At 51.4% G+C, this 22,158-nt stretch overlaps 11 protein-coding genes across 11 annotated transcripts; 5 read left to right on the forward strand and 6 right to left on the reverse strand.

The window, feature by feature from the left end:
- Positions 1 to 617: 617 nt before the first annotated feature.
- Positions 618 to 1,004, reverse strand: N0V89_009739 (uncharacterized protein; the record flags this gene model as incomplete). The annotated part of the gene is made up of 2 exons (XM_056218488.1): positions 618 to 868; positions 920 to 1,004. The coding sequence occupies 2 exons, from the start codon at positions 1,002 to 1,004 to the stop codon at positions 618 to 620; spliced, it is 336 nt and encodes a 111-aa protein (XP_056067753.1).
- A 1,028-nt stretch (positions 1,005 to 2,032) lies between these two features.
- On the reverse strand, positions 2,033 to 2,433 carry N0V89_009740 (uncharacterized protein; the record flags this gene model as incomplete). Its single annotated transcript, XM_056218489.1, has 2 exons — positions 2,033 to 2,242; positions 2,398 to 2,433. 2 exons carry the CDS (start codon positions 2,431 to 2,433, stop codon positions 2,033 to 2,035), a joined length of 246 nt encoding a protein of 81 aa, XP_056067754.1.
- Positions 2,434 to 3,283: 850 nt separating this feature from the next.
- N0V89_009741 (uncharacterized protein) lies at positions 3,284 to 5,316 on the reverse strand (the record flags this gene model as incomplete). The annotated part of the gene is made up of 2 exons (XM_056218490.1): positions 3,284 to 4,124; positions 4,175 to 5,316. The coding sequence occupies 2 exons, from the start codon at positions 5,314 to 5,316 to the stop codon at positions 3,284 to 3,286; spliced, it is 1,983 nt and encodes a 660-aa protein (XP_056067755.1).
- Positions 5,317 to 5,659: 343 nt separating this feature from the next.
- RPS20 (40S ribosomal protein S20) lies at positions 5,660 to 6,062 on the forward strand (the record flags this gene model as incomplete). Its single annotated transcript, XM_056218491.1, has 2 exons — positions 5,660 to 5,669; positions 5,722 to 6,062. The coding sequence occupies 2 exons, from the start codon at positions 5,660 to 5,662 to the stop codon at positions 6,060 to 6,062; spliced, it is 351 nt and encodes a 116-aa protein (XP_056067756.1).
- A 1,133-nt stretch (positions 6,063 to 7,195) lies between these two features.
- Positions 7,196 to 8,238, forward strand: OLE1_2 (stearoyl-CoA 9-desaturase; the record flags this gene model as incomplete). Its single annotated transcript, XM_056218492.1, has 3 exons — positions 7,196 to 7,286; positions 7,346 to 7,615; positions 7,697 to 8,238. The coding sequence occupies 3 exons, from the start codon at positions 7,196 to 7,198 to the stop codon at positions 8,236 to 8,238; spliced, it is 903 nt and encodes a 300-aa protein (XP_056067757.1).
- Positions 8,239 to 11,165: 2,927 nt separating this feature from the next.
- N0V89_009744 (uncharacterized protein) lies at positions 11,166 to 12,788 on the forward strand (the record flags this gene model as incomplete). The annotated part of the gene is made up of 1 exon (XM_056218493.1): positions 11,166 to 12,788. The coding sequence occupies one exon, from the start codon at positions 11,166 to 11,168 to the stop codon at positions 12,786 to 12,788; it is 1,623 nt and encodes a 540-aa protein (XP_056067758.1).
- Positions 12,789 to 12,995: 207 nt separating this feature from the next.
- Positions 12,996 to 13,527, reverse strand: N0V89_009745 (uncharacterized protein; the record flags this gene model as incomplete). Its single annotated transcript, XM_056218494.1, has 2 exons — positions 12,996 to 13,133; positions 13,195 to 13,527. 2 exons carry the CDS (start codon positions 13,525 to 13,527, stop codon positions 12,996 to 12,998), a joined length of 471 nt encoding a protein of 156 aa, XP_056067759.1.
- A 1,742-nt stretch (positions 13,528 to 15,269) lies between these two features.
- N0V89_009746 (uncharacterized protein) lies at positions 15,270 to 16,043 on the forward strand (the record flags this gene model as incomplete). Its single annotated transcript, XM_056218495.1, has 1 exon — positions 15,270 to 16,043. One exon carries the CDS (start codon positions 15,270 to 15,272, stop codon positions 16,041 to 16,043), a length of 774 nt encoding a protein of 257 aa, XP_056067760.1.
- A 532-nt stretch (positions 16,044 to 16,575) lies between these two features.
- SKI3_1 (Superkiller protein 3) lies at positions 16,576 to 20,001 on the reverse strand (the record flags this gene model as incomplete). The annotated part of the gene is made up of 1 exon (XM_056218496.1): positions 16,576 to 20,001. The coding sequence occupies one exon, from the start codon at positions 19,999 to 20,001 to the stop codon at positions 16,576 to 16,578; it is 3,426 nt and encodes a 1,141-aa protein (XP_056067761.1).
- Positions 20,002 to 20,321: 320 nt separating this feature from the next.
- Positions 20,322 to 21,237, forward strand: SKI3_2 (Superkiller protein 3; the record flags this gene model as incomplete). Its single annotated transcript, XM_056218497.1, has 2 exons — positions 20,322 to 20,638; positions 20,691 to 21,237. 2 exons carry the CDS (start codon positions 20,322 to 20,324, stop codon positions 21,235 to 21,237), a joined length of 864 nt encoding a protein of 287 aa, XP_056067762.1.
- Positions 21,238 to 21,380: 143 nt separating this feature from the next.
- N0V89_009749 (uncharacterized protein) lies at positions 21,381 to 21,949 on the reverse strand (the record flags this gene model as incomplete). Its single annotated transcript, XM_056218498.1, has 3 exons — positions 21,381 to 21,701; positions 21,755 to 21,831; positions 21,877 to 21,949. 3 exons carry the CDS (start codon positions 21,947 to 21,949, stop codon positions 21,381 to 21,383), a joined length of 471 nt encoding a protein of 156 aa, XP_056067763.1.
- Positions 21,950 to 22,158: the final 209 nt, after the last annotated feature.

A 22,158-nucleotide genomic window follows, 5' to 3' on the forward strand; every position in this document is an offset into this window, starting at 1 on the left:
TACTATTGATTGTGCAAGGGGGAGCCGGGAATATGGACGTTTTGATTGGACATCAGAGGACTGAAGCTTTCTTGAGAATTTCTGTGCTTTTGATAAAGCTTTTTAGCCCACAAGCGGTCGGGAAATCATGAAAAGACGATCGATGAATCGGCATTGCAGACAGGCATTTCCATAGCCCCTTCGAAAATAGCATCTCTTGCAGCCAACCTATGTTTCTCTGTTGTAGTTTGAGTACTAGGAGGCATGGAACGATGATTCTGGATTCCACGGGTTACCATAGGTAGTCAGGAACATAACAGCGCGTCCTGGTAAAATTTCAGGAGGTAACATAGATTAAGATTGGGGTAATGCTTGCAGGTGATAGTCACTCATGGCATGTTCAAAACCCCGCAAGGCCAGCCCGATTTTTGCAGCTCCGGAGTTGTTATCATTAAGGTGCTCGACGAATTTTCGCAGAAACCTGCGAGCAAGACAACTTTGAGGAATTATATAAAGACTTTGCAAGTGTGTATATTAGGACGTGCATCGTCTAGGAATAGAATTGCCACTTTTCACATGCGAAAAGGGCAGTACCGCGCCATCCCCAAACCGGCCCCAACACTCCCGAGCACCCCACCTCAATCCTTCCACAGCTCCTCCTGTGTCTTCTTCAAAAGTTCTTCCATAGCAAAATTGAGAGAAAGTTTTACGGAGCTCTTCAGCAATATCTTGCTGTCGATATCAATCTTCCCCCCAACTTTCTGATTCTCCTCATATCCCACCAGCTGCACCTTGTACTGCGCCTGGCCTCTCACCCGGCTAGTGGTGATGATATCATATGTTCTTGGTCTTCCATTGATGGACCCGCCGTGTGTCATCTTAGCGTTCGCTGTGATACATTAGATGACATTGCGTCATGAAGTCACCGAAGAGCACTTACATAAGATGAGTGCTTTAAGGTGGAAAAAGATGTCAAGGGTTTCTTTCGGGGATTGATTTGGCTTTGCCACAGCGGTGGAAGACATTTTGATGGGGTGGAGAATGGTTGAGGAGAGAGGTGGATGGGTGAGGGGTGTTCGAGATGAAGGGGACTGGGTTCCGCATGCGTCAAGCCTTTGGGGATATGACGCAAGCTCACGTTGATACTATTGCGGGAGTCCTCTTTCGTGGTTGGAGATGGACCATTTTGATGGGGAGCCGTTGAGGCTTGTACCGGGCTGTTTGTAATGTTCCAGGGTGTAGTCACATCAGGTCACCGGATACCAATCTGACAAACTGTGGTCTAGACCAGCCGTCTGTATATGCACCACTCACAGGTGTAATTCTCGTACAATTTGAAGTCCTCTTGCATCAATCTTAATGCGCTCTGCTATTATGAACCAAATCACTGTGTGTTCATGAAAGGGCACCGTCACGATACCATAGCTGCACAAAGTCTCGGAATCGATGTTTGCCATTTGTGAGAAAAGTTGCAAAAGCAAAAGGTCATTCGAAACAGCCAAGTAGAAGAGTCTGGTGTATGCTCTGACTCATATCGTATGCGAGCTCTTGCTATTGCTATATCATACCATGGCCGGATCCTAAACAAGATTGACTCTTGCCACTCATCTATCAATACTCGCTCATACTAGCGAGGAGACTAATAATAGTATCGTTGGAGGATTGTAGCGCTTATATCTAAAGTCAGTAAGTCGGTCAGAATGGTCTGGGATTCATGGAGTCTTTCATAAATCTGTTTAGGATAATCCTGTATTGGGCTTAGTACCTAGATCTATCTAGCCTGGGTTTGCAGACCCTCTAGATAAGGCACGCGACTTACCGATACCAATATCTCTATGTTCAGACAACCTCGTGGTACTCTTTCAGATTGTGTCCCACGCGCCCATCGGTAGAGTCCCTTACATTCGATATAATTTTGAAAGTAACCCAACAAGGGTTCACGCGAAAACATGTCAAATCCCTTGCACCACTCTCCCCCATCAACGGCATGTGCACCGTAAGCACAGAAGCCGGAAAGCAGACGTCGGGCCGGCGATCCTGCAGGTATACCCTCTTAGATGATATTGACAGCAACAGAGCTGGGGATGTACATCGCAGCAATAGCGGCGATTATGTCTAGGATCGCATTCTTGATTTTCGCATCCCTCGGCTCTTCGCCCATGACGTAGAGCTTCGCAAGAAACGTATGGCCTTGATCATTATCGAGGCTGTCCGTGCAGGGGATTGTGCCTTCGTAGAGCCAGTGTAAGTATGCCTTAGAAAGCTATTAGTCTCTGAGTTCGATATTGACCATTGCCTTTCGTCGACCATAGCATCCCACTCTGGTTTTGTCCCCGTCTGAAAGAACTTGGAGGAGTGCCGCATCAGATCGAGCGGGACTCAGAATTCATCTCGCTTGACTTAGTTTGCCGATGTTACTTGCTCGTCGCCGTACTCGATAAAGATCTTGACCATGGCGTCGCTGAATGTACTCGCAGTTAGCATTAATTCAGTATACCGGGTCGAAATCTAGTTGCCTGGCAAGACTTTGATAGCATTCAGGATGCGTAGGCAACTTTGCATAATATTCATCAGGATCACGTACTGCTCGACCCGGTCTCGAGAACTGTTCGGATGGGATGAGCGCACGACTGTGGGTAGAAAATGATACGGGACTTGACAAGTGTCTCGAAATGTTGAGTTAGCATAGATGTTTTACTGCGATTATCTTTCGGCGCGGGCATGTTCGGAGCTTGGAGTGTTGGGCTGCTTCGTATCCGGAAAGCCGCAGTTCGCGTGGGTCTATGTCGACACCAGAGCGGAAAGCAGCGAGGTTATGGGCCAAAGCGGTTGGTCGACCGTTGGTTACTGCAGGATTTGGTGGTCAGTGGGGTGGGGCACTGTGAAAGATGGTGTAATCTTGAATTAAGTCTGGAGCGAATGGCAGCAAGGCACTTGCTCAAAGCTCACCAGGTTTCTAGCTCTAGCATAGGTATACCGGGGTCGCGCTTCTTGCACAAAGAGGGGCAAAATGAGTAAAGGTGAAGTTGAGAAAATTGAATTCGCGGTACAAGGGGATGCAATCCTGGCTCGATCGAACTTAAGGGCGCTCGATTCCGCATTGAGGCTTTGGATATTCTAAGGCCAAAGTCCCCTGTGACCGACTACGTTAAATGCTTTTGCTCCGGCTACTTTGAGAGGTGGGAATTTGCCGCATTCGTGGCTCAAGAAGGATGGGGGTCTCTTTCTTGTCGATATAGTCTCTTACACACTGCAAGCCTAGAGTAGATGCCGTCTGAGGTGGGCTTAGTACATTACAGTCCGATCATCCCGGCAAACCCCCCCTAGCCATCTTTCTCGCCCGCTGATCTCTCCGGTTGTGATTCGCTCTCGAGCTCTTGTTCGCCTCCTTCCTCTGTCTTGAAACCTGTGTGCCCTTTTCATCATTGGGCCCAGCGACATTACCGTCGCCACGGCCACCACCGCCTCGTCCTCTACCTCGACCACGACCTCTCCCGCCTCCTCTTCCGCCGCGCTGTCCTTGTCCTTCCCCGCTGGCCTCTATTACCTCAGCATCAGAGCCAGCCGGCGTTGCCCGCCACGAGGTCGAAGCAAGTTGCGTCTGCTGTCCGTAGAAAGCCGAGAACTTAGCCCGCAAACGCCGGAATCGCTTAGGATCACGACCCATCATCAGACCCCAACCCTCGATTACCTCGTCCGTCATACCCGTTTCGCTCTTCAGTGCTGTTCTGGCTTTACCTCGCCTGCTCTCTGCGTCACGTGCGAAAAGATCCGGAGTAGTAGTGTAAGCTCTAAACAGCGCTTCCTCGTTCTTATCCCTAAGATCAACATCGGCCTCGTCGGGTCCTGGTGCTGCAGAGTCCACAGTGCCACCGACATCCTCTACGTCATATGTGTCGTCGCGCTCATCATCGTCCGAGTCGAAGGCTGCAAGGGCGGAGATGATTGCAGATTTTCTAGGAGCGGCGGTGCGGTCAGAGAGGATAGTATCGGCCGTGGATTTGGCGTTCCTGCGACCAATGTGAAGGCGTGATGCATCCACAGCAAGGCGGTCAAACTCGTCGTTATCGAAGATGTTGCGGCGCTCGACAGCGGTTGGCGTTGGTCGTGGCGTGAAGTGTGGCTTTGCGGCGGAAAGGGAAGGACTAGATACGTTACTCAGCTATAGTGGTGAGAATGAGGAGTGTGCACTCACATTGGCTCACTCCGATCTGCGTTGGCGAGATGTGGAGGCAAGGAGTCTTCTAAGAGGTGCGCAGTGACCTCTTCAATGTTGTCATTATACTCATCGAGCAGCTTCACCACGAAACCGGAGCCCAAGTCTGCGAAGAGGTCCTGTATTTGGCTGATCATGCTCATACGATGAACATGTATCTCGTCAAATGCACCGTGTCCATGCTCGTCTTCGGTTGCCTGACTCTTGCCTTTATCAACCTTTCGACGAACGAGCTTCTTTGGCCGGGCGACGGACAACTGCTGAAAGGAACTCAGCGAAGTAGCGAAGTTCTTCACCCTCGCAGCTTCAGGCACAGTCGCCTTATCTCTGATTTTGTGCAGGAGAGGAGTATTCGTCACCAGGTCTGCAATGAGCGATGTCTGAGCGGCACCAATCTTCGCTTGCTGCTCGCCGTTCGCTTTAAGACTGTATAAATGATCCGATAATGCAGAGAAATTGGGCTTGGCGCCTCCAAGAAGAGATATAAGGCCTAGATACGCAGTCGTAGTAAGTTTCGTTTGGAAAGAAGTGTCCACTTTGGGGTGTGCATTGCATAAGGAATCCAGAAAATCAGATCCCGTAATCATATACATCCCTGCATCAGGCGACAATCGTAACAGAGCCGCAAGCTTTTCCAGCGTGCTTTGTGCCTTTTCTGGTATCTTTGAATCCAGATACTTGATCAGTGAAATCTTCGCGGGTTGGAGACTATTCTCAATTGATGCAGCTTTTCGTTTCCACAGACGCTCCAAGAGAGACCGGAATTGGGCGCTCTTTGAAAAGATACGGCATGCATCCGACAAGAGAGACCAGCCGAGCAGCGGTGCCGGCACGTTGTCTTCAGAATATATCCGATGTAAAAGGAAGAAGCATTTCTTTCGTAGCAAAAGAGTCTGCGGCAACAAGCTGTCATCGTTGGCCAGCTCGTGGAAGAAAGAGGTAAGAAAAGTTGTCAAAGAAGATGCATCCTCTATGATAGCATTCCGGAACTGAGAGTCGCTAAGCCGAAGATGCAGCTCTGCTAGAGACGTCCAGGTATCCAGATAAACTGTCCATTCAACGGGTAATATGTGCTGGCGGACCTCGACGTCAGGGAACGGGGCAAACCGCGGGAGAGACATTGTACGACTGGCTTCGTCGACTCCCTCGATCTTGATGTTCTTTTCTTTGACTTCAGAAATGCCCCGAATACCGCTGGGCGAGTGCGCGCTTTTGAATATGTCTCGTAGTCATCGTGAGTCGATGAGGAAAGCGGGATGTCTCTAAGAGGCTTAGCGTCAATAACTCTTGGCGTCGCGCACACTTTCGAAATTCTTTGGCGGGCGGTGGGGAAGCCATCGACAATCTCGCCGACGCACGTAACACCACACCAGTCATCACATTACAGTGATCAAAGCATCCGGGTCGTGACTGGAATCCATTCTCAATCGCTCGCCTCCATCTCCAACAACACCGACAATCGCCATGTCTTACAGTACGCGCCCTCCGTTCACCGAGCGCGCTTATATTTCTGACCAAACGCGCAGACAAGCCAGAGAAGGGTGACTTCGAGGGTCCCAAGATCCACAAAATTCGCATCACCCTCACCAGCCGCAATGTGAAGAGCCTCGAGAAGGTCTGCACCGAGCTCATCGACCGTGCCAAGGGCAAGGACCTCCGCGTTAAGGGCCCCGTCCGTCTGCCCACCAAGAACCTCAAGATCAGCACCCGCAAGACGCCCAACGGTGAGGGTTCCAAGACTTGGGACATGTACGAGATGCGCATCCACAAGCGCCTCATCGACCTGAACGCCCCCACCGAGGTCGTCAAGCAGATCATCATCAACATCGAGGCCGGTGTTGAGGTTGAGGTCACCATCGCTGCCTAAGCGTAGACATGAGGATGGAGTTTAAGAGTACGAAGGGTCGGAGCAGATACGTGGTCATGCATTAGATTGAATGGAAATCTTTGCATTGGGCTAAATTTTGTGCTAGAATTTTGCCCGTGATGCATGCCTCGTGAAGACATTGAAAGTACCTGAATGCTAACATTGCACGTTAGACATGATCGGCGCAGGCATATCTCATGAGGTGGAGCAATACTTGGAGTAGAATGATAAGCGACGTGCATGAATCACTCGCGTGCTAGGACCTCATGAATATCGAGCAATCGACCTGCTCGAGCGTCATCAGATCCAGTAGTCTAGGCTTGGCCAAATCGTGAGGGTCGTGTGGTTGTAGGACCACCTGGACAAGGGTTTTCGCAAGGATCGCCGGAAGCGGTTTAGGGCTATGCTCCTTCCTAGCCTTCGCCCTACATCGAACCCACCGCCGCTTCCCAACCACTCAAAGAGACGTAGATGCGGAAGGTTTGTTGCTAGGTGTCTCGCAATTTCGACCGCAGTCGTCCTAGTATCGTGCCACTGAATGCAGTTTCGGCACGATTCTAAAGGAACCGATTATGTGTTCTTCCTGGCTAGTATATAGTCGCGCATCGTACCACCTATCCTTTAAACATTTCTCCATCTTCAAGTCAATAAAATCCCAGGATGGGTGAAAAGCGACCTAATCTAAAGTGAGTACACCCATCATTATGGAGGATTGCTATGGGCTTGCACTTACCTGATGTCCCAGGGTGCACATCAGTGACCAACCAGTCACACTCCAAAACTGGTACAAACACATCAATTGGTTCTCCACTACCCTCGTCGTCCTTGTCCCAACGTACGGCCTATACGCTTGCCGATCCGTTCCCCTCACGCGCGCCACCGCTATTTGGGCAGTCATATACTATTTCTTCACGGGTTTTGGAATCACCGGCGGTTACCACAGGCTTTGGTCGCACCGCTGCTACAACGCACGATTGCCTCTCCGCCTGTTCCTCGCCTTTGTAGGGGCGGGAGCTATTCAGGGTTCTATCAGGTTTTGGAGCAGCAAACACAGGGCTCATCATCGATGGACAGACACCACGAAAGACCCCTACTGTGCGCTTCGAGGATTCTTCCATGCCCATATCGGCTGGATGGTTTTGCAGCAGGATCCCAAGAAGATCGGGAGGACCGATATCTCCGACCTGGACGCGGATCCTGTTGTTGTGTGGCAACATAAACATTGTAAGTCTGTCTTGGGATACTTCGAATTACCTTTTTTTCACTATACTGACTCTTCGCAGATGGCAAGAGTCTTCTCATCGCAGCGTGGCTCTTTCCCATGTGCGTCGCCGGTCTAGGCTGGGGCGACTGGTGGGGAGGACTTGTCTATGCGGGCATTATGAGAGCATGCTTCGTCCAGCAAGCCACTTTCTGTGTCAACTCTCTTGCTCATTGGTTGGGCGAGCAGCCATTCGATGATCGAAGGACGCCTCGAGACCATTTCATCACCGCCATCGTCACGCTTGGCGAAGGATATCACAACTTCCACCACGAGTTCCCCAGCGATTACCGTGCGTTTTCTTATATCTTTCTGATCGCTCTCACCCCATGAGCATCCCCCATACTTAGGGAATCGGCTAAGCATATCACAGGTAACGCCATCTCATGGTACCAATACGATCCCACAAAATGGCTCATCTTCCTCCTCTCCAAAACCACCCTCGCCTACGACCTCAAACGCTTCCGCCACAACGAGATTGAGAAGGGCCGTCTCCAACAGCAGCAAAAAGCTCTCGATGCTCGCCGCGCCACCCTCGACTGGGGTGTGCCCCTGTCACGGCTCCCGGTCCTTTCATGGGATGAATTTCAATTCCGCTCTACCTCTGGGAAAGGCGCACTCGTAGCGATCGCAGGGATCATCCACGATGTGACGGATTTCATTGCTGAGCACCCTGGCGGTAGAGCGTTGATAAAGGGATGGATAGGGAAGGATGCGACGGCGGTGTTCAACGGAGGAGTGTATATGCACAGTAACGCAGCGCACAACCTGTTGTGTACGATGAGGGTTGGTGTATTGAGGGGTGGGCAGGAGGTCGAGGTTTGGAAAGAGGAGAGGGAGACTTATGTCAAGGATAAGATTGGGCAGCTCATCACGAATGTGAGACCGCTGGTGGCGACAGCAGACGCAGCTTGACAAAGTATTCGTTTACTTGTTCATAGAAGAGGCTCTAGCCCACTATATGTCGTATAGAAATTGACGGTACTTCGTTTCATATTCTCAAAAAGAGCTTCTGCTAATGCTAATAGATGCGCGTGTTGCTAAAGCACGCAGGCGAGCTAAAAAGGACAGAATTGCATAAAATGGCCTGGTACGCCACTAAAAAGACCGGTATTTTCTCTGTTCCTTGCAGCATCCCGATTTCACTTGCGTTGACTTTGGCCCTGATCATGCCAGCATCTCCGCGGCTATTTGCTCTTTCCACGTGGGCCCCAGTTCCTCAAGCTCGGGCATATGACCACCGCTCCGCATCTATATTCAGGCGCCCTAAGTCCCTCGAGAGCCATCACTCTACCTCAATGACTTCACCGCAAACCAATCACGCAGGGAGTTTGAACCTAGCGTTCGAAAATTGACCTTTGCAACGAGCCGTCAAAAAGGCGCCGCCAAAAGACCTTCTCAGCGAGTACCTTCAAAGCCAATGAAATTATGAACCTCAAGCACTGATCGTACAGTCTCTAACAGTTTCAGAGTGTGATACCAAAGAGTACATATATTCAATTTCAACCGTATTTACGCGTTTCGAGTCGTAGATACAGGGAGCCACAGCTTTCAAACTCACACTATTAAACAGTATCGGTACCAACCCAATGATTTGTCTAGTGCTCAAACATCCGAGCGAACCAGACAGGAAGCTGGAGGACGGTAGCATTCAAGACGCAAATCAGAGTGGCAAGCAGGAGGGGAAGCTCGCATCAGCGCTAGATCATGTCGACGAGTTCATGCACAATAGCGACAGTGGGCTCTTGAAGAGGTCTGCATCAAAGCCAAACTCCAGGAAGGTCAAGTCGAGACCTGGATACCTAGGGCTGTGCTCTGTTCTTCCTCTAAGTTCTTCCAAGCTGTTACGAAGAGTGATTGGGACGCGTTGCGGGATTAGAAGCAAATTGGTAGGCTTGCTTTTGAACCGGAGTTAGTCAAAGCGTATGCACGTTGGTTGTACTTTAGCCCCATTCCTCAAACTGTGAATGACTCTTCAACCACTGCTTGGTAGACCTATGAGTACCTCGTCAAGCTCTACGTGTTGGGAGAGGAGATAATGGACTTTCGCTTCACATATATTATCGTGGACAACTTCGTTGCTGTATAGACACCGACTTTCATCATCATTTACGAACATGTGAAGAATCTCCAATGCGACGTATGGTAGGGGAGATGTACGCTTCTCGTGCTTAAGGCTCCTGGTACTTTAAATGCTTCCCAAAGGAAGCGATGCCGAATTATCCGAGGTTAATAGCGAAGTTGAGGCCGTACGTCCAGGACAAGATTCCTTGACTGGACGTGGAGGAGTATCACAGTGAGGAAGAAGATTAGGAAAAAAAAAGCGGCAGCCTATGAGATACTATATCAGTATAAGGTCAAAGACTCCTGAAGAGGGCATGCAGGATCAGATCTCACTATACAATTTGGAGGCCGTAGCGTAAGCATGGGTGCCCAAAATGTGCCCATGACAGCATATGTGGAACTTTGTCGCGGCCAGATCAATAGTTCAAAGGCTGGCAGAAAGCTGCAACGCATTGAAGGAAAAGCAGACTCTACAAGTCTGAGAGAATCGTGTCAAGGAAGGCAAGTATTGGTAGAAAGAGTAGCTAGTGCAATTGTTTAGGCAGGCACGATCAGAGAAAAGTGTAGAAACGAACAGATGCGGCTACTTCTTTCATAACTACTGAGGGAATGAGAGGTTGTTCGTTCGGAAATCACAAAGCCGAAAATTTGGTATTGCATTCAACGTCGTGGACGCTCTACATGACCATCTCATCCCCACGGCACCCATAGGCGCTTTGAACAGTTTACCCCATTCTTTTACTTGTACCAAGCAAATCACACAGATACACTTCGAATTCTGGCCAACTGTGGTACACTGAAATAGTAGCAGACTCATCAACCCTTCCGAACTGCACTGATGAGCTCAAGAGTTGCCATCACGTTCCTCGTGGATGCAATAAAGGCGATAGTGTCTCTTCGTCCAAGACTGTCCGGGCATTTCCCCGTCGGTCACGATAACACGCTGTACTACGAAGTGGTCCCAGGCTCGACACGTTGATTATGTGCTCCTGCAACGGCAGCGATTGATGGATGATGCATCGTATAATCGGTCTGCTTCATCATGCACTGCCTAGGTGGTGACTGCATTGTGGGGATTAAAGACTGCCAACGCACTTTCGTAGGACAAGGCCTTTCAGAGCCAACTTTCTTCACTGGAGACCTCTTCAGCACTTATAAGGCGGCTTCAATGAATCATACAGAACCTCATAATTCAGACGCTGAATCATGAGGAGCATAATTAAAAAAAAAAGTTGAACTTGAACATGACGCCGAACACTCGCACGTAGTTCTTGCACCTTCAAACTAACCATATGAGGCTAGATCTCCCGCCTTGCAGCATGTTCCCGTCGCGCCTACGCACTGGGCTCGTTGTCGCTCGATGTTCGATGTTCGCAACCGCAAGCACCATCCTTCGCACGTATGCCAGGCTCCCTCACCCGGTGGCGCACGTGGCTCGCCTTTCGGGCGCCCTATCGGACGTCCCTTTCAGTGCATCACCCACGCTTCCTTGCAACAAGGCATCGGCCGAGTGCAGATGGGCGGCACCCAAGAGGCGCAAATCGTCTGGAAGCTCCCGACGCATACCCGTTGTCGCGCGAGCTTGCCGCCCTCGGGACTCGAGGTGACCCGGTGCGTAGCAACAGATCGAACGTTCGCGTGCGCACACAGATAGTAAGTCCAGACCTATGCGGTACGTTGAGTTCTGGCGCTGGCGGGACAGCTGTAGAATTGTCAAACGTTCCGTCGCTGATTGCCGTGCAGATGATGTGCTCAAATACATTGGTCCTTCTCTGGAAATGTACAAAGGATGCGATCTCATCGACCTGAATCCCGGCGTCTGTTTATGGTCGCAGAAGCTGCATGACTTCCTCCAACCGCGGACGCATGTGCTCTTTGAACCCACCCCTTCCATGTGGAGCGACTATCAACGACCTTTGCTGGACAAGCCAGGCTCGACATACAGGCTCTTTCAGAGCGATATCAAGGACAAGGACGCGTTTGATGGATTGTTTAGGAGTGACATTCTTCCCCGTCAAAACCCCGTTGAGCCGCAGAGCTTGGAGGCTCGGCAACCGAACAACAACTTGCTGGTCACCGGTTCGCTTATGTGGGACCCCAAAGCCAAAGGCATGGCATATGATTCCCTGGGCAAGCAGCTGCTGGTGCACTTGACCGAAAGTGCTTTGACCAACGAGCGCTACCACAAATACGGACCGGTACGCTCGCTCTTGTGGATGACCGAGGAAGATTTCAAGGGCGCTGTACCTCGATCCCACTACATGTACGGCAAATACTCGTTCTTCGTGAATTACCTAGCCAAAACCGTCCAGGTGGTAACGCCTAGACATGCACCGAAGGGCCCTGCCTATTCTACGATTGGTCGTCTACCACAATATGAGATCCAGAGCGTGATTCGCGCGATGCAGCGTGGTCAGGACAACGGGATGGAACTTCCCAAGCATCGTCGAGATTGTGTTCACGAAATGGCCGACGAGATAGCGCAGTGCAACATAGAGCGGGGAAAGGCTGCCGATGCTCGGCTGTCTACGGTCGAGATGTTCCAGTATCTGGAAAAGCGGGTGCGCGATGGGAAGTCAACAGTTGGAATCGATTACGAACAGGACATCAGGACTATTAAGGCCCTGATGAATTTAGAAAACAATCCTCATCTTCGCATGTGCGAAAACGAGAAAGGCCAACTAAGAGCAAGCGCAGAGGGTCGAAGAGTCACCCAACGCAAGGCTACGCTAAAATCAAACCGGAAGCAGAGAATCCAGGCTGGAGAAGTCGCAGATCGCTTGGAAGAGATTTTTGATTGGGAATGCAGAATTCTCGCTATGAAGGACGGTCCGGATAAAGAGCATGCGCTCCAGGTGCTGGAAACCATGAACGAGAATATGGAAGCCGCCCTGATCGACCTCTCGTCGATAAGACGCACTGGTGCAATATCAGAAGCAAACGAGCGCATTAGCCTCAAGTCACCTGTTCCCCGCCTCCAATGGGACCATCGACCATACGAACCCCTTGTCATGCACGAGGATGAGGTCTGGCCCATGAAGCGCGCTTGCCTGATTGATAGCGAACCTCGCCCTTTCCCACCCGGGCGTGGTGCCAATTGGTGGAGTTGGATCCTAGACTTTGCATACGCTCTGCTCCAAACGCCGAACGCCTCTGTGAAGAAAGCGCTCGATACGATGCAGCCCGGGGCATCTTCACTGTGTGACGAAGTATCGAGTCTGAGGGACCCGAAACGAGGCGGGCGACTAGACCTGGACCATCTAAAGGTCAGTATGTTGACGAACGAGATGATTACGGATTTGCACCAAGCGTACATGGACTGGCCGTTCAGGGACGGTTCGGCGACGCACTCGAGGTATTTTCAGCTGAAGATCCGGGGCAGGACAAATAGGGATTCGTAAGACAGGTTTCACCACATTTGGCGTCATGTATTCCTACATCAAAAGCCCCTTATACTTCTTTTTGTACAGATAATGTAACAAATATGTAACATGAATACAATTCATCCAGAATGCAAGATGTGCTCGTCGCGATTGCAGTTTTGTTCAAATACTGCCTGCTTCCACTGGTCTTACCGCCCATAACGCACCGATTCCCACGCCTTGCATTCACTTCTTCCCAGCTTTTGCAGGCGTTGACTTCGAGGGCGCAGGAGCAGCAGGTTGTGCCCCCTTCGCCGCGTCTGCCTTACCCGCATTCCCACTGATCAAATCCATAAAATGATCCGCTTTCGCCGTTCCCTTGCCCTGTAACCTTGGTTAGCACCTCAATTGCTCCTCTCAGTATCTGGAGTGACCATCACCATACCTGCTCAGCATCCCAGCCCCGTCCAAACTTCGCCCTAAACGCGGCCAATTTGCCCGCCTCATCCTCCTCCACGTTCAAGAGCTTCTGAGAACTCGGGTTCCACAGTGGTGTGTTGCGCGTATCTTTTGTCGCCTTGTAGACCGAGACCGGGGAGGTAGTGCGCTGCACGAAGGTGCTACCATCGGAGAGGGTGACGAGTTGGGTGAAGGTGTAGGGGCGCTTGGGTCGGCGGAGGAGCGTCGCGTGGCGGACTTGGGTGTGCGTTGGGGTGGGATGCGTGGAGAGCGCGCGGAGAGCGCGCAGGGCGCTGGGGGAGGGAATGGGTGTTGTCATATTCGTGTGTGGTGGGTGATTGACGTGAGGGAGGTAAGATGGACGTGTGGTTTGGGTGGTTGCGGGCGGGAGAAGCTCGGCGGAACTTTTTCTGGCAGGGGTGAGGGATGCAGGTGTGCGACGTCAACTCTCGACGACGATTGCGTCTTTCGCCCTCTTCAAGGTTGCTCCGCTCTCTTTATTCGGCTTTTGCCATTCTCAGAGTTCTCTCCAGTTCCCGTGTTTCTATGGCGCAGTACTAGTCGTTACTTTCCTCAATGGCGCCTGCGTTGCGCCCGGTGGGTCGCTTCTACGCTGCATTCTATCGATGGAGTCGTTCTGCGGGTGAGCTTCATTCCATTCCTGCCTAAGAAAGACTGCTAAAACTTCATAGTGCGAGTGTCGCATTGCAACCGCTCTTTATGCCGGCGCCCATCCTCTCAGATAACCCCTCCCGCTTACCGACAATGTTCAACTACCAGGCTGCATCTGCGCGACAATGGAGCTGCTTCAGGTTCCCTGGACAAGACCGCCACCTTGGCACATCAAGAGACGACAACCTCAGACACTGACTCTATGAAGATGGCCATGCGTGAAGTTATGCGCCGCGTACCAAGCACGGTCGCCGTCGTTACTGTCCACGCGACTCACCCGAACGTAACTGAGCCCCTTCCCGTCGGTAGCGCCATATCCTCGTTGACCACCATTACGCTTGATCCGCCACACGTATCCTTCAATATCAAGACCCCATCGAAAACCCTCGATGCTATCCACGAGGCGGAAGGTCTATTCCGTGTCCATTTCCTCGACAACTCAGTCGCATCAATGAAACTGGCTCAAAACTTCACAGAAGGGAACTCACTTGATACCTTGCAGAGGCGAAACAAATCGTTTCGGTTCAAATGGGATCACAACGCAAAACAAGGGCCCTTACCCCCAGAAATCACGTCTCGTGGCGTTCTTGCCTCTATCACTTGTCAATTGGTACAGGAAGCTACGGTAGCTGATCATGTTGTCGCCATAGCAAGAGTAAACGAAATTTCGGTCAGAGATAACCTCGCCGCGGCCTTGTTGTACCATGAAGGATCATTCAAAAGCTATACCGGCTCTGAGCTGCGCCAGCACGCCTCTTCTGATAGCAGTCAAAAGGTCAATGGTCATGATCTGCATTATAGCTATCCATTGTTCCCAGGGGAAGCCGAAAAGAAAGTCTTCATTGCTCGAGCCAAAGAGTACGTGAAACAGAACCGAGAATAGCTCCGCGAATGCAATTCCAGTCAAAGCTCTGAATTATTTTCCAAAGGATGGGGCACAGACCCTGGTACATTTGGTCTAAACCTCCCTCTGCTCGTGGACCAATGCAGGGTCGAGCTCGGCTTACGTCCCAACTTGGGGCGAACGTCGCAAAATGCCCCCGTTGCCCATCGCTTTTACGGACAGCTAAGTACGACCGATATTACCACGATAGCATGTCGGGCGAAGACTCTCGTTGAACACAATCCATTGGCCTTGGACCTGAATCATATAAGATTTCTAGGATTGCTGGACGTTCATAATTATCGTACTAATCTGCTCGCGAGTGATATACTTGTGCCTCTGCGTAAAGAAGCCTTGATCGCCCCCTTTGAGCTGCGCAGCCATGAAATCATTAACACCTTAGATTCTGATAGCGAGCGCATTAAATTACAATGTCACACTTAAAGCAGGTCGAACATCGATTGCTCGAATTTTTCAAAATTGTTTCTTATGAACACACACATCTTATGAAAGCAGAGGCTTTGCAGAAGGCTGTCGGGGTTCAAGGGGAGGAATCCTACGATGCGTTCTACCTGAGACACATACGCCCTCGTATCACAACAGACGCGTATCCTGAACGATTCTCTCTACCGAAAGTCGACATCAGGGACCATCTCTCGCCAGAAGAAGTCCGCATTGCTATCGCCCGCTTTGTGGAAGCTCTGACTGTGTCCCTTTCTCCAAAACATGTATCATTGTTTGGCGTGCCAAAGGTTGAGTCATGGCGTCGGCTGGGGATACATCCCATGGTAACAGGCGTAGATCTTGACTTCCTTTGGGTAAAGATGAGAAAAATAAGGGAGAGTGTGACAGGATGGACTGAATTTCTCGATGCCGTGGACACAATGCTGAGTCCGGTGTTTGATAGGGATTCATTGGACCTGGAAGAGGCCCAGTCTCGAGCCACGAAGCTGATCGAGTCGCACACCCTCGAAGTCATGAAATGGTCGGCCAAAGACCAAGTAGCGGCGATGGGAGTCCGCCATTCTACTGTAACCGTATATCAAAACGATCGCGAGGTGCCGGTTTACGACGTGGTCGGCAAGCTCATCGCGCAAGCGCTCAAAGCGAGACTCACAGATGACACAATTACCGCCGAGGAGGAAGCCGCCATTACTGTATTCCTCACAAGCAAATGCCAGGTCCAGGTTGCAAAGAAACCACAAGCTTTCTCTAAAGGCACGGAATCCGAGGAAGATATCATCAGACACTATGCCAGTGGAGACAATGAACACCAATAGCCGACCAAGCTCACTGAAGGCGACACTCGAAGATTAAGGCGTCGGTGAATTGGGCCACGAGTGGTGCAGAGCCATTGAGAGAAGCTTCAAAGCGCCCCAGTACAAGGGTGGAGGTAGAATGAAGAGCAATCAATATTGTAATACGTGCAAGAAGCACTATTTGTACGAGATTTTCTTTCACTTTTGCCACGATCGCGCTTTGCGATCTCCCTTACCAGTGTTTCATCGATGGTACCGGCACATATTCACTTGTCTGCACCTGTACTTGGCATTCGTCTAATACACACCCTTCACGAACGATACCAGCGGCCACCTACACCCCATGTAGGATCATTATCGATGTACTCCTTACACATCCTTCCCCAACATTTTGTGGCGCTGCAGTGCACTGTCGAATGCGGCTTTGAATGAGTTGAGGCACAGCTAGGATAATGCATCACTGCATCGCTATACTACATTCTCGTATGATAGCGCTCATCGCTGTCCTTCTTGATATCCATTGTCAGGCCTCTTAGCATGTCACGGTGAGCGATCAAGCCTTCGACACACATTCCCTCAGCGCACCCCAACCCTCCTTGCGCCACGGCGCAAGCACGACGCCCTTCTGCGCATCTCCCACCTTCCCAGTGCCTGCCACAGCATCGGCTAGATCCTTCGCATCCAACCCACCCAAAGGCGGCACACTCCGCCCCGCCGTTTCCCGCGCCATGACAGCCCCGAACGTGCTCCTCTCGGTCGCACCAGCCAACTCCTTCCACCCCATGTGCTTCCACGGCGCGAGCATAACACTCCGCTTCGCCTCGTCCAACTCGCTTTCTTCGCCGCCGAGGAAGAGAGAAATTGCTTCAATGACCTTTTCCACCCGGGAGAGGTCGGATTCCGATATGTCTGACGACGTGCGTAAAGAATCGAGATCTTCTTTTACAGCAGCCATGGTATCCTCGTCCTCATCCGTAACAGCCATAGCACCGAGCAGCGTCACAATACCCACGTGCCGCCCGTGCGTCTCCACAGCGGAGAAGAGCTGCTCGCGCGCAATGTCTTTCTCGTTTTCACCGCCTTTCGCCCAGAGGACTTCCGCTAGGAGACAAATTATATCTGGATCGGAGTTCGTCGCGCTCAGACAGGTGCGAAAGTAGGGAATCGCGGCATCCAGGTCGCCTTGGAAATAGTGCGCCAGGCCGGCAGTAACTCGTGCTGAGAGCATGGTTTTGTCGAATGCAGACTGGGAGAGGATGGAAGTGTTTGCTTGGGCGTCGAAGTCGGAGAGGAGCTCGAGGGCTGTTTCGGTCTCTTCTATGGCGGGGACATATGAGCCAGTGGCGAGGAGGTTGCGTGCTAGGTCGTTCTTCGCTTTGGAGAAGCGGGCAAGGGCAGAGAGCGATTCAGAGGTTTCATAGTCTTGTTCTGCGACTTCACAGATGGTGGTCAAGGCCTGGATGGCGGCATCGTGGTTGCCGATGCGCTCCAGGAAAAGGGCCGCGAGGTGTTTGTGTGGGATATCGTACGGGGCTTGGAAGCCTAGCTGATGGAGGGCGAATAAGGGCTGTATGAGGTTGGTGATGTTGTTCGATGCGGAGGGTGAAGAGACCAGGAAGTCGAAGGTCGACACGGCGTAATGGCGCTTTGTGATCAACGATGAGGAATCTGACAGCTCGAATGCATGCGTGAAATGCGAGAGCGCTTCAGTGGTGTCACCGAAGAGCAAGGCGACGATGCCTTCTCCTACCCATGCCAATGCGTAATCCGGATCTGTAGACTGCGCGCGAGAGAAGGCTTGGTGGGCAAGCTCAGTATCATTCTGAAGGAGGTAGAGCGTTCCCAGATTAGTCCATGCGCGTACGCTTCGCTCGTTCAGATGCAGGGAGCGAACAAGGGCATGCTGAGCGACCCTGGCGTTCAATGTGGTAGTAATGACGCCGAGGGAGTTCCAAAACTCAGAGTTGCCGGCTTCAAGCTCAATGGCTCGCTTGAAGCACCGCATTGCTGCCCGGAGGTACGTGGTGAGATTGGCATCTTCAGTAGTTTCCTGCTCCAAGCAAATGTGGGCACGATATTCGGTCCAACCCAAGTTATACCAAGCAACGGCTTGCGCATGGATATCATGAACACAACTCGCAATCGCTCGCTTGTGAGCGAGTATCGATGCTCGGAGTATGTTTGTCAAAGTTGATGACTTCTCTGATGCAAGAGCAGCTAGATCGCTACTTCCAATGCCATCAATGTCTTTGTGAGTGTCGAAATTGAGCTCAATATCTGACTGGCTGTTGAGCAATTTCGACACTTGACTTCCTGGATACTGCCCCAATTTTTCCTGGACCCAAGTGAAGATGCTCAAAGCATCGCCTACGGCTTTCCACAAATTGAACGCGTCAGGCTTATATTCCGTGATTGTCAGGGCAACATCCACAGCCCTTATCGCGCTGTCTGCCGCCTCTCCAAAGAAACCGGTCTCAATACAACGCCACCCCTTCTCTACCAGAGTCTGTAGTAGTGCAATTGAGACGCCGAACTCCTGGGACCGCTCTTTCAGAACCTCTTCGTATCCTTCAATAGCTTGTTTGAATTCACTAAGTTCGCGGTTGACGTTCGCCAGCATGTATTTCGCGAACCAGCCCTCGCTGTTCGCTTTCTTGATTATGACACTATCGGAGGGGTTCTCGGCATAGTTGAAGGCTTTCGCAGCGGAATTGTAGCGGCCCGAATTGTGGTAACTCTCGCCGAGACCAATGTACGAATGGTAGTCATCAGGGCTGATGCGGAGAGCCGAAAGGAAGGATACGATGCTTTTCTGATACTCCTGCTTGTTCATCTGCACGACTCCTAGCGCGGAAAAAGGCCAGCTAACGCCTTTCTTCTTCGAGCCCGGCGAAGTTCTCACCTTGCCGGAGTCTACTACTCGCTGCGATATCACCTCAACGATGTCCCATTCGCCTTGGTTAGCAAACAGACGTGCCAATCTCTCCGCCGCAACAATCTCTGACGGTGATAGCTCGAAGGCCTTCTGGAAACACTGTCTTGCGCGCTTCTTGTCCCTGTTGTAATCCTCGTAGAAAATGCCGAGCTTGGTGTATGCTGGTGCAAAGTTAGGGTTTGCCTTGATGGCGGCCAGGAACATCGCATAAGGTCCTTCACGGTTGCGACGCGCTGCTTTCGAAGAATCGAGCTCCCACATGCAGACACCTATCCTATACAGTGTTTGCGCCCGCAGCTCGCGGCCTCGCGGTTTTGATGCGTCTAGTTGGGGGTACTCCAGATAATCTTGAAGCCTTGAGAGACCGGTCTGGTAGTCGCCACTGAGGGCCTGACACCAGGCTGCCTCTGCGCCGATGCGGCCATTTGATGGATCCTGCTTTAGTGCTTGCTCAAGGAATTCGACTGCATTAGCATATTCCTCCTCCTCCTCTAGGATGAGTCCGATACCAATCAAAGCTGCCGTGAACTGGGGTTGTCGCTCCAATATCGCCTCGAAGATGCCTTTTGCCTCAGGGTGATTCCTTGGAGTTTGATAGTAAACCATTGCAGTCGCCAGTGTGCTGTTCAGCGCGTCTCGTATCCTTTGGAATGATAGATCCGTCCTCTTCGCCTCCGTGGCCGCAAGCTTCAGGCCTTTCCGCGTGGTCTCAACGGCGCTCTCATACTCTTCCAGAAACAAATAGAACTCCCCAAGAAGACAATGCGCAAGTGATGAATCCTTCGCGTCCTCGATACCCTCAGTCATCATCATCAAACAGTCCTCTTGTGTTAGTGCTTCATTCTGGCTGAGCGATACTCCGCCCTCGCTCAAATCTGGGGCGTCGGCACTTTCGACATTGAGCGGGTATCGCGACAGGCCACTGCTCAAGTAGCCAGTCACAACCTTGGAGAGGCCTTCGTCCGGAAAAAGCTCGACGAATTGACGCAGTGTTTGAATGTCCAAATCCAGGAAGTCATGTGCGCTGTTTGCGTGTGACGCCATTATCGGCGAAATCGAGGAAAAGGACAGCACAGGAGAAACGTCGACCCGGGAGCAAGGAATGAAAGAGCACTAGACAAAGTGCGTATGTCCTGCAAGGACGTGGCGCGTTGAGATAGTAGGCGTGACAAGGTAGCGGGGTGTTCAAGTGTTAATGAGGCTCACAGGGCTGAATTAAGCTCTGCCTACCTAGTGCGGGGAACGTCATAAGAGTTACAACCCACACCCGTCCCGCGCGCCTCTGCACCTCCATGGCAGACAGATAATCCCGTTGCGCGCATTGCGCCCTCTCTACCCTCTCCAAGCCGCATCGATTTGCCACCATGTCCACCAAGGCTGCACTCAAAACCGCAAAGTCGGCAATCGACTCTAAAAACTGGGATGAAGCCATCGAGCAAGCGAACACGGTGCTCGCGAAGGACTCAGAAAACTACTTCGCGAAACTGTTCATAGGACGCGCGTTGGAAGGGCTTGGGAGAATGGACTCAGCAGCACAAGCGTATAACGACGCGACGAAGGTCAAGCCACAAGATCCGCAGGCCTGGCTGGGACTGAGAGGCTTGTATCTGAGACAAGGAAACGCAAAAGTGGACGAACGCATAGACGTCGAAGTGCAGTTGGCGCAGATATATGCAGAGCTGTATGTGCTTCTCATGAAAGGTGCGATTGTGGGCAGCTGCTAACAAGTATAGTGACGATGCACATAAAGCTCAAACCGCCATCGATGGCCTCGTCGACCACGCCAGAAGACACGGCACAAAGCTACAATACGCCCGCGCTCTCGCTACACAACTACCCACCTCTCCAATTTACTCCTATCTCGAAGGCCGCCTACCAAAGCCCGCCGCCGTCTACACGCGCCTTGCCGAGATCCACGAAGCCGAAGAGGCATCCATCATCAAGCGTCAGATCGATGAGCGCAGGTCGAGGCTCGGCGCGACACTTGAGGGCACGACGATAGAGGTCAAGAATGAAGTGTATGGAGCAAGTCCACTAGAGGATATATACCAGAGCGTTGTAGATTGGACGAGCGACGATGAGGTAAGGAGGGAGTATGAGGAGAAGCTACTGCAGAGGGCGTACGATACGCTGCTTGTGCTATCGGCTGGGAAAAAGGAAGCGAAGAGGGAGAAGGTGATGAAGTTGGCGCAAGATATGGTTATAATCAAGCATCCGTACCTGCTTGCCTGGCAGATAGAACTTGAGTGGAGGTCGGGGCTTGCGGTGGAGGCGCATTGAGATGCACCCAGACGCAAACACGAATACTTGAAAGCCTTCTTGATCTTTGACAATATAATACTGCGAAATTGCATTGCAGCCACAATCCGGTGGCCGAAACTCATATCCCATTCCTGAACGCCGCCCATGCATGCTTCCCTACACTAGCCAGTCGCATTGACAATCCTCTTCTTCTCCTCCGCCGAGTAGATGCTCGACCCCTGCCTCAACGCATGTACAAGCATAGGCAAACTGCTCGCCTTGAAATCCTGTGCGTCGCGAACTTTGACAAGGTCATCCGCAAGCTCTGCCGTGACCTTTTTCAGGTAAATGGACGAAAACTCTTCTGGATCATTTTGAGTTGTCTTGAATTTTAATGGTGTTGGCGCTGAAGTTGCTGGTGACGGTGATGTACATGGCGATGATGTTGGTGCATCATGTGCGTCTGTCATAGGTATGTCGCCATTCTGCTGGTTCTTCGATGGCTACTTATGTAAGAACCGTCTCAGCAGAGAAGATATGGGACACATGGACCCACCACTGCGCTGGCTTTGCTGGACTTCTTGCTGCTCTGCTGTGGCGTGTCGCCCTCGCTTTCTGAAGACGAGATTTCGACTACAATGATCAGCAATGCCTTGTCCAAACTTGCGCATAACTTACTCTGCGTCCGGCTCTTGCTCTTCTTCTTACGGCCCTTTTTTTCTGCGCCTACTGCTCCTCTTGCTGGCGCCATGTTGTTATGTTTTTGGAGAGGTGGAAAAAAGTTGGGGATGAATGTTGGCTTATCTTATCGACACGTGATCGTTGGTTCGGGTATAGTGTGGGTCCGGCCGGGGATCCTCAAAGGTGACTCGAACCCGTTTGTGGTTCATCGAATACACTGATGTCATCCAGTCGTTTAGAAACTACATTTGGTGATTCTCGACCTTACATCAAGCGGTT

The sequence above is a fragment of the Didymosphaeria variabile genome (genome assembly GCF_027946475.1).
Source record: "Didymosphaeria variabile strain IMI 356815 chromosome Unknown scaffold_7, whole genome shotgun sequence".
Taxonomy (NCBI): domain Eukaryota; kingdom Fungi; phylum Ascomycota; class Dothideomycetes; order Pleosporales; family Didymosphaeriaceae; genus Didymosphaeria; species Didymosphaeria variabile.